Source organism: Phaethon lepturus, unplaced genomic scaffold, assembly GCF_000687285.1.
Source record: "Phaethon lepturus isolate BGI_N335 unplaced genomic scaffold, ASM68728v1 scaffold17777, whole genome shotgun sequence".
Taxonomy (NCBI): Eukaryota; Metazoa; Chordata; class Aves; order Phaethontiformes; family Phaethontidae; genus Phaethon; species Phaethon lepturus.
The window spans coordinates 1,068-12,190 of NW_010550035.1; the positions used below are offsets into that span (position 1 = coordinate 1,068).

An 11,123-nucleotide genomic window follows, 5' to 3' on the forward strand; every position below is an offset into this window, starting at 1 on the left:
GTAATTTGTAAGCATTTTTTTAAGCAAAAAGGAGCCTTGATTCAATATAACAGAGTTGACTAAAACTGGCTCACTTAGATCTGTACAACCCTCTCCGTGCATACTCTTCTGTGGGTTTAATTGCTTGCTGATTTAAGCTAAATTGAAATAAGTCACGTCAGGCTAAATAAAAAGTTCGAGGGGGTCAGTTTTAAAAATCACACTTGAAGTTTAAATTAACACAAGTCTAGACACATGCTTCCCAGAGAGAGGCTCATTTGTGCTTTTTTGTAACACAATTTTGTTGCTCAAAATATTACAATCAAAATTGTATATAAAATACACAGTCAATAAATAGCTTATGAAAATGTATCAAATATTTTAAGTCTAACCTTATCCCACAGACAGAAAACCACGCCTTTTATTGACTTCAAATTAAATCTTAATTGCTATAAACTGTTAAGCATGTTAAACGTCTGCATCATCCATGGTAGAAATCCACAGCAATGGTTAGCTGCATAACATGCCTGGGATAGCTTTCAGACGAAAGCATCCCTCAAGAACCACTAAAGAATCAGTATGGACAAATTCGTTATCCCTGAACCTCAGAAAAACTATTTAAAACTCATAGCCTTTTCCTTAAATACTACCTCTGCTGAAAGCCTAGCCTCTAAGGACAGACTTAGGAAGGAAAGGAACAAGAAACCACTTAAAGCCAAGCCTTTAAGCAGAGACTTAGGAAGGAAAGGAACAAGAAAAGATTTCTGAAGCATCACACACCACTGTTCTCTGTAACCTCAGCATAAAAAATGAAAGGAAGCTTGCCAAGAACTTCAGCTAGACAGCCGTATTCTTTTATTCCTGCAAAAATGTGAAACAGTTGCCCTGTTAAAGCTCTGCTGGGTTATCTGATGGGTAACTTTGGCAGGGTGTCAAGCTGGCTCTGTTGCTAACAACCAGTAAATATCAAGCAAGCCATGAACTTGAAGCAGAACCATCCAGCACCATTTTCTGTGGAGGACCTTTTAGTGGCCTACGTTTGCCTCCCTAGGAACCGGGATACACAGGTAACCAAACAGCAAAGTTATCTCTGAACAACACAACAGCAATGGGGAAGTGAAACAAGTATCTGTTTCGTCTTCCCCAGAGGTTGGTCTTTTCTTAGCAAGACTCCAACTCTGCTGGAAGTTAAAGCCCAGCTACCCGGGACAGGAGAACACGCCACCCACGCCTCACCCATCCGCGCCGCAGCCACGCCACGGGCTCAGCACATCTCAGCTTCACCTCAGGCTGAAAGGAAAACCGAGGCCAAGAACCACTCCAGGAGTGAAAGCAGGTGGCAGCCAGGGAGGAGGTGGAACAGTTACGGTTTAACCCTTATCTTCTCTTTAATCACTGGTCTTGCAGCAATTCCTCAAATGACTATTTTAAAACAGCTTAATTCAAAGTATTCATATTTAACGTATTTAAAGCAATTTTGCAAATACCGAGAGTTCTCCAGAGACCAAATAATGTGGATGCCTCATAAAGATGATCTAATAAGGAGAAGCTGAACTGTGCTCTGTGTGCAGAGGAATGCTACAGCATGACTGCTAAGACAAAGCATCATATAGTAACAGTTTGTTACTGTAAACTTGTCAGAAAAATGATTTGATTAATTTTAACTTGCTATTTTCTGTTTCACATTTCCCCCCTTTCCCTTCCTCCTAAGGACCTGCCAGAAAAAACAAGTAGTTAAAATAAATTATCGAGAATTTTAACAATTTTAATAACCATTTTATTGCAAAACCAATGCGCTAAGAGCAAGTTTTAGTGCTCTTCTAAAATATTTATGGATGGCTCAAAGAGCAAAGCTACATTGGCCCACCTGGAGGTCTTCTTAACAGTACCAATAAAGAAAAAAAATTGCTTCATCCAAATGCTCAACCAGAATGCATTTTTCAAAAATGCAATTAGGTAGATGGGACCAGCAGGAGAATGATATTTCGCTGAATGCCAAGATAATTTGAAAGAGTACCGTCAGTGGTGGTACAAGCCTTCAACAAGAATCATGTACCTAAGGAGAAGGTAGCTCCTTCCCATGGCTAACACGGCACTCAGCAGTGGGACAGAAAGGTCCAGACCCTTGGAAACTGCCAGGTCTAGTCTTATCTTACCCAGTCTAGCAAAGCTGCACCTAACCCACAGCTCTATGTTGCTTACCACAGCCCTGCATGAGATTCCTTCTCCTCGCAGAGGAAAACGAGGGGCAAAAGGTAAATCCTTCATTGCAAACCTTGTTTGATGGATAATAAAAATGTTGCTTTTACCAAAAGGCAACCCCCCTTAACTTGGACTCAACCCCGAGCAATACTGAATATTCAACCATTACAAACAGCACTAGGATAAACCTAGGACCTCACGTGCTGCGAGATCAGTCATGCCACCTTTTCCAAATCCCCTCAAGGATTTCTTCTCTCCTTGTTTCTGTTCTTTTCTCATTTCAGTCCCTGAATCAGAAGTATCCCTGCCATCACAATAAATACCCTGCTTTCATTTTCAGCCCTCTGCACCTTGCGATCTTTGTTTGCTCAGTCAGAATGTGCCCAGGGGAAGTCACACTTTCTGTAACGTCGCAATGCACCACTGTAACATCACACCACAGTGCTTGGTGCAATTATGACGTTAAGCAGAACATTTAATTATGTGCCCTATATGGAATTTGTAGAGGAATTATTTGTAATAATTCTTCTGGAAAACGTCAGCCCTTCTGAGGATTTGGCAATACTTCATTTCTCATGGACCCAGTAAAATTTAAATAACTCTGTAAGCACTAATTTAACCCTTGTTTTATAATTCCTTGAAGTGTAGAAAATCATAGTTCATAGATATTTCATTCTTTTTCTTATTTTGCTTGAAATGGAGGAATGTTCTTTCAGGTTTCAGTGCTCTATACTTCTCCTTTTGTCACCAGGCAAATATTGTTCATGTCTTCCAGGTAGTTTGATATTTGAGCATAAATCTTTTCTGCAATAACAGCTTACCTCGTTATGTGGGGTTTTTTTGCTAGTCTAGTTTAAAAATGCCAGTTCCAACCTCTGTCAGTTGTTCAGTGGCCTGTTTCCTGCCCAGTCTGGTAAGCCACCTCTCGGTGGAGGGTTTTCCCACAGCTGGGACTCCCCACCACCTTAGGCTTTCATGCTCATGTCATGTAGGAAGTGGATTTGCAGTTTTGGTAAAACATACACACATCCACAGCTATGCTATATTTAGGATAGAATAGAATAGGATAGGACAGAACAGAACAGAATAGTTCAGTTGGAAGGGACCTACAACAATCATCTAGTCCAACTTGTCAACAGCTCTAACTTGCACCCTACTGCATGGTTATACTGAAAAAATAATTTGATCTCGACAGGATTTCTTGCTTGTAGGTCCAAGCAGATTGTAGCTTGTCAGCCATGGGAAATATGAACATTTTATCTCTCTTACATACAAACCTTCCTTAAATCCTACTTAGGTGTAATAATGTTGAGCTAGAGGTCTCAAAGTCCACCTGCAACCCAACTTTCCCATGTTATACCAGATTGCTGGGTTAGTATTCCTGAACTGGTAAGCAGTTTTCCTAGCACTTTGATAACCACTAGGCAGCTTTGCTGGAAGGATAATAATGCTATGGATAGGTTACCTCTTCTGTTTTATGACTGTGGTTGGTGCCCATCTTGTTGACGTGGCTTACCTGAAGGCAGTGGTTATCTGCTCCAATTTGAAGCAGTGAGACAATGACAATTTCTAAGTCCTTGTACATTGCTCATGGTATGTAATGTTCAAATAGTGCTATGCTTGGTTGCAAATTTATTTATTCTCTTTGTAATACCAATTAATTCCGTTATGTGGCATTCGCATTCACATGTGCCACTGCCTTATCTTTGCATCAGGGACTAACCTGAGATTCACAAACTGTATTTTTTGGTTTCACCTCATAGTAAAGTCAGAGCCTTGCAACAGTATGTCCTCTGATGCACCCTGTGCTTCGTCAACACAAAGATACTGAAAAAAAAAGAGAAAAATACTGGCAAAACAGTATTATTTTAATACTGGCTTACACAGGCCCAAGTATGTACATGACTTCACACTCAGGCCATTTTCCAGTGTGCTGTTTTCTTCATCGCAGCCAGAAGTCTTTCCTTTGTTTGGTCTGTTTGTATCTTTGCCTCCTACTTACAAATCTCTTCATAGAAATGCTGATATATTTTTCATTGTAGTTTCATGCTTTCTGCGTGCTAGAGGGTAAATTATCTCCACGTCTGTTCCACTTATAATCACATTTAGATGCGAACTTACTTATTAGCAGCGTACATGGCTGCTGCTCTTGCACAGCTACTGCCAAGCCTCTGAGCATTCGCATCTCAGCGCTTACATTTTTCATCCTGTTTATTAATCTAGAATGAACTTTTTAATCTTTAATATTTTATGTCTTGCAGTTAGGCTTTTTTCACAGTTAGGAAGGTGATCTCTTATTTCTTCAGGTTTCTGATTACAGTTTTAGTAAAATATACCTTTTTACAGGCTGAAAATGCTTTCAGAGAGCTCCAAGCATTTTAGATCTCTGTGGCCTGCTGGTGTCAAATCAAAGCACAACTTTTACCTGACTAACAGTGGGGTTACTCCTCTTTTCCTTTTTTTATCCAGCTTCTTTGCAATTTTCCCATTAAAGATATGCAGGTGCAAAAGAGAACCATTCCCCCAGCTTCTTTTTCACTCACCCAACTTGCATTTGGGATCTGAACTGCCAGGCTGATTCATGTTCTTTTTCACTTGGTTTGTTTGTAGCTTTCCTGGTTTACACTGTCATGTCCAGGCAACTCACTTCTGATCCCTTGCACAGTATTCAAGAACAAGAGGAGTGCACTCCTATGGAGCATCACTTAGGTTCTGCATCTTTTCTTTTGCCATTTCTGTACTTTTCCACTCGTCTGTCACCAAGCAGATGCTCAACTTTTTATATTCCTGGGCATGACTGTGTAAATAGAGATACTACCTACTATAACAGTAATCTGTGGTAGGTATTTTCAAGCTGAAGAACTACACCACTGAGATGAAAGTGTTACCCTTTATCCTTCACTAATGCAGAAAATCAGAGGGAAATGACCAGCCACCAAGGAGGCTACTGGTGGATCACAAGAGGGGCCAGAAACTGAGGAACAGTTGGAAGGCGACAGAGGAGGGGAGCCTAACGGAGATGCAAAGAAACCTTGGCATGAAGTCTATGCTTCAGAGGGTGGTGCTGAAGAAAACGCAACCATGCCAGACCACAAGCAGAGAGCCAACTGGGGAGCGAAAAGAGGACGGTGGCAGAGTATATCCCCGTGATGCCATGAGAGATGCCAGCTGCAGCACAAGGGGAAGCCAGCAACAGATGGGTATGTTCAAATGGACGTGATGGGCAGCAAATGGCAAAGCCACCTAAGCTTCCTTCTGCCAGCTCCTGTAGGCAGTGACCTCCGGTTGGGGGTTTGCCTTTGATGCAAGTGCACATCTTCACAAGTAGGAACAGGTTCTTGTGCTTCCACACAAGCAAAGCACAGGGATGCTGTGTCAAGGATCTGATGACAGTACACACACACGTGGATAAGATTTTCACAAATGTACAGAGTACATTATTCCTCTGCATTTATATCATCCATCCTTTCCTCCACAGGTAACCTTTCCCTTTCCTAATCCTGGTCCCAGCTGCAATAGGTTCTTATTCTTGAAGCAGGTCTGTAAAATAACTCACTTGTTACTAAACTTATCTGCCCCACACTGAAAGCCAAATCCTTGCATATAATGCACACAAAAATTAAAGGCATAGCCCATGAAGTGCTGTAGACACTGTTCACCTTCTTGGAGGTCAAAATGTCATTTTGTGGACTATAAAGGTAACTGCAGGAGCTAAATTAAGCTGCTGAACGGGGCACACAAGTCATTAGGAACTGCTCTTTCCCCCTCCACCTCCCTCCTTTCTCAGCCCCGAGGGAAACTGCTTCTTGTTTCTTCAGACAAGCCACCCACTCACAGGATATTCAACCAGAGAATTTCCATTGCGCACTCTTGGCAGCCTGGTGTTCTCCTCAGTGGCTGACCTGACCCACCAGCTCGCCTCATCACAGCATCCACACCACAAACCAGGCTTCAGTTCCTGGGTTATTTCTGCAATAGCAGAGAAGTGAGCCGAGTCCTGCCTTTCTGGGGCCACTTTGTCCAAACCTCAGACCGTGTGAGCTGATCAAACATTTCCAGCCGCTCCAGATGCGCAGGCAGAGCGTTTGCCTATGAGTGTCTGTTGTGTGCTGGCTGCTGTGGATGGGATGCTTATGCAAATCGTTGGTATTTTAAACAACTAATTTTTTAGACTGCAGGCAGCATCTTTTTATCGTGAGGCAGACACCACAGAGCCTTGCTGACAGGTTTGATGGAGAAATGGAAGTATGCATGACTGGAAAGTCTGCATTATCATACAGCCAGTGTTCACTGGCAGCTTTCAAGCAGAACCATGAGCACTGGATGGTGGGACCATGTATTTAAGTGCATAGCTCAGATGATAAAGAATTAAGTCTAATAATATCCACATGAGGAAGGGCCAGCTTCACTAAAACTCTCAGCTACCCAGGAGTTCTCCTGGTCCCTCTGCAGGCTGATACACAAACAAGATGTGCTCCAGGACTCAAGAATAGAATAGTCACAACCCCTTCTCTGGAAGCAATTCCAGACTGCAGCGGATGTGCGGTTTATAAGCATAGATCATAATGGCAACAAGCATGTAACAACCCCCCCAAAAAAACCCCACCCTAAAATCCCAACTACAGCGTAAAATGCATGTGTTGAGGTAAAAACTCATAGAGAAAAATCAAGGAGTGAGCTAAAACCTTCCACAAAAGCCCTGTGGCACTAACGGCACTGCGGTCGTGAGAGCTCCCAGAGCAATTGCTTCGAACATCAAGAAGGAAACCAGACGATGGATGAAGGTAAGAGGAAACTGTCCAAGCTGTGAGTAGATTAAGGTGGAAGAGTGCACACTGTGCTGTTCAGGTTCACATTCAAGCTTCCAGTATGGTGAATAGTCACCTTCATGTTTGTTTTTAGACCAGACCCTAATTTATCCCCCTTTTTGGTTATTCAGTGCTCCAGATGTACCACATAGCTGGTTATTAAAATTTAGCATCACTTCATTTTTGTTTCATGAAACAGGAGACTAGTTATTACCTGATCCTGCTTATAAGGAAACAACAGCAATGTCACTAGAGGAGGACTGGGTTAATTTAATTTTGCTGGAATGGCTGGACTTGACCAGCACTCAGGTTGGGTAGAGAAATTGTGATGGGTAGGGAGAAAAAAAGCTTTCTTCCCCTGTTGCGCAGCAAATATTGATAAGGTGTTTACTGCACAGCACAGATTCTTGTGGACCAGGGTATTTTAGTTTAGAAATAATTTTAAATTGAAACTGTGGCTTCCCTTTTAACTGGCTTTTTGACCCATTTAATGGAGATCTCACATGTTCCTCAGCTCAGAAATGCGCTGTACTGGAAGAATGGGGCAGAAGCACAAGTCTAAACCCCAAGTTGTGCTGACTATTGATCCTCATCAATCCAGCTTTAAAAACATCTCATCATTCAGGCTGAGTATCAACAACAGCCAAATGTAGTAGTACTTATCATAGAATCATAGAACGGTTTGGGTTGGAAGGGACCTTCAAAGATCATTTAGCCCACCTCCCCTGTCATGGGCAGGTAAATGGATCTTTCATGAGGTCAGGTTGCTCAAAGCCTCATCGAATCTGACCTCCAACACTTTGAATGATGGGGCATCCACAGCTTCTCTGGGCAACCTGTTCCAGTGTCTCACCACTCTCATTGTGAAAAATGTCTCCTTTCTATCCATTCTACTTGAAAACTAACTACGTGCATTTGGTGGTAGACACTAGTCACATCAGGCTGAAACTGTGGGGAGTATGGACGCAACTCCAGTGTCCATAGACACATCAGATTGAGCGGCTCCATTGTCTCCTTGTGCACGGCTTGTGCACTGCCACACACCATGTTTAGAGCGGTCACTGCGAAAGCTGAATCTATTGTGCTTCGGGTGATCAGAGCACACAGTAAAAATACTGATAATTAGCAACAGGAGGGTAGACAGACAATGTGCCAAAGAAAGGGGAAATACGTAACAGAAAATTTACTTTAGGAAGGCTCTTTGAAAGAAGACAATTTTCTCTCCTTTGTATATACTGAATAGAACAGTTTTTAAACAAAGCACAGATTTCACATGTCTGCTGAAAGAAGTCACCAAAGAACTGCCTGAAAACAGCAGTGAAACAAGATTGTAGCTTTTAAGACAACATCAGCTGATGAGATTGTCTGCTCTGATTGCCTATTCTCACGCCAAAAGTGCTCGTGTCACACTTGTAGAGGTGCGTGTGAATGCAATGCTCCTGTACCAACTTTAATCCTACTGCAGTCCACAGTTGGCTTCATTTTCTCGTGGAACATAGAGAAATGAAACTAGAAACCAGTTTCATCAGTTTTAAGGCATGAAATGCATTACTTGCCATTGCTCTGCATTTTGTACATAGAGTCCCCATAGAAAGATTTCTGCAGTAAATAAAAATGCTTTTTAACGGCAGTTAGCTTAGGTATCTGGGATCTCAGTAACCTCAATGCAAGCAGATATTGGCACAGTGGAAGTCCTGGACTTGCAGGAAAACCTCCACCTGGGTGATGCTTGTGCTCTGCAGCTTCTCCTAGTGCCTCACTGATGGGCGATCTTTCCCATAAGTAGCCAAAAGTGGTGGCTGCTTATCTCGCCTCCCAGATGTGCTGAACAGGGAATCGCACCAGCACAAGTTTACAGACAGGCTTTGAAGCCTACATGGGGGCTTCAGATTACAATTCAACACACTCCATAACACCTTCATGTGGTTTTCACGCAAACCATGGGGGAATCTTTACACACTGGAGAAGCATAGGAGAACTGGTGTAAAATGTAGCCAGCACAATGGGTTCATGTCAAGTATCATCTCATGTACGGTTTACTGTCATAGCCATAGAGACCACAAACACATAAACACAGGAGATTATGTTCTTCTTTGGTTAAGACAAATGAGATTGACAAAGACAGACTTAATTATAACCTACATTTCTACAAAGGAACAGAGGACATTTTCAAGCAAAAAGGGTGTGTTTGCAGAGATATCATCAAGGAGAGGAGGTACTTGCTTGGAAATTATGGAAAAAAACACTTCTAGCCTGTTTTTTGGAAATAAGACCATCTTCTTCTCAGTTGAATATCATTCTTGACTTATTCCACTTCTTACTGCTGACTCCCTTCCTTTCCTTCTCACAAGACATCAAGAATTAATGAGACAGAAGTTTAAATAAGGGAGAAGATAAAAGCCTAACCCACCCTTTATGTTTTATAGATTTACAGTTTATAAGCATAATTTAAAGTATCAATATGAGGACAGAGATTATTTAAACCTCTCAGCTATCGCAGGCCCTTATAAATTTTGAAGACTTCATAGATACAGATAAAGCTACTTGCTGCTAAAACCACAGGCTAAAGCAGCTATAACCTAGGGCCACATTTAGGTTAAAGCAATTCAGACACAAATGAAATTCTCCTTCACAGTGACACTGGAAACAAAGCACATGTGTAATATGAACACACGTCATGCTGTCTGTGGCTCTGCATGCCATATTTTTGAATGAAATAAATTATTAAAAAATTAATGTACCTTCATGACGTATTCTTCAGCTGCTTTGCATCCTTTCTCATAATTAAGAACATTGGCTAGATTAAACATAGTGATTAAAATAGTGAACTAACTGTGCATCTAAAGAATACCTAATTTTTTGCAGTGCTTATTTTTTTTTTATTCAGTAGTGACACTTAAGAGATGTTGTGTCACTACTGAGTAAGTTTATTACAGTTTCTTTTCTACCACATTTTTGAAATTTGAAATGCAAACAACATCATCCTATTTTGAGTCTCTGGATCTATTGATGAAAACAGGTTTTTGGTACACTTTTTGTATGCTCAAGTTAAGTGTTTTCTAACATACTTGAACGATAGTGCTATTGATGAAACAAAGATTGTAAGGCAAACACAAGTGACTCTGTGCTGAACAGGTAAACTGCAAACTTAAGTAATGCACAAGGTATAAAACAGGTCACTGAAAAAAAGTGCACTTACCTGGTATGTAAACTGCACTTTACTTGGTGATTTACCTAATTTTCCATTGATGTTAACTTCAATTTGACCTTGTTTTGGTTCATTCATTGGTCCAACTTGACATACAATCCTAGGAAGAAAGAATGTAAGTTTATCTGTTAGAAGTAACAGCTGCAATACTAATGCAATGTATGTGAGCTACCACACACGCTGCCAGCAAAAGCACTAACACTGCTTTATCCTACACAAAGTACTTGAGCTCTGCCTCAGATTCCCAGCAAAAACATCCAAGAAAATCTTAATCTTATATCTAAAGGAAGATAAAACTGAAACCTGAGCGCTGTACACAGCAGCTATTTTAGCAATCCGTTAGTAGAGGTGCCTTCTACAGAAGACAGATTCAGCCCAGAAGTCAGAGATGAACCTCTTCAATGCTACACAAGGTTTTCACTGGACCTGGTGATGTTAAGAACCCCAAAGAACCCCACCCCTGACCCTTGATGTAAGAATCAGACCATCAGCTGTCTTGTATATTTGTGTGGTTTAGCTCTTATACTTTGTTGTGCATCCTGCTATTTTTCAGCTTTAAACAACTGTATTTTCACACCTACAATCAAAATCCCTTTAGAATTACTGTTCTCTGAAAATAAATCCTCAGATAACTCACATAAAATCAGAGGTCAAGGAATACTGTCCGAGTAAACACTGCCTTAACTAACACTGCTACTGGCTGATAGCTTGGATTTTTAAATTTTTGTTTCAAACAGGTGATCCACAGAATACAAGCATGAAAATGCAAAAAGGATTCGACACACTTGAAAACTGGGACAGACGCTTAATGAAGAGCTGATAATACAGAGTAGATAAGGAGGTATATAACGTTTGCAGCCTGGGCAGGCAGGGTTTCAGACAGGACACACCCTGAGGATCACTGCTAATTTCCTTTGCTCTTTCCC

The 11,123-nt window shown here is 41.3% G+C and overlaps 1 protein-coding gene across 1 annotated transcript in view; it reads right to left on the reverse strand.

Annotated features, from left to right (window-relative positions):
- Positions 1–10,188: 10,188 nt before the first annotated feature.
- Positions 10,189–11,123, reverse strand: part of LOC104623372 (plexin-B2-like) — a gene marked incomplete at its 3' end in the record, with an annotated part of 33,333 nt that continues 32,398 nt past the window's right edge. Inside the window, exon 14 of the mRNA XM_010290447.1 lies at positions 10,189–10,297. Coding sequence (XP_010288749.1) covers positions 10,189–10,297 — 109 coding nt within the window. The remainder of the gene's footprint in view (positions 10,298–11,123) is intronic.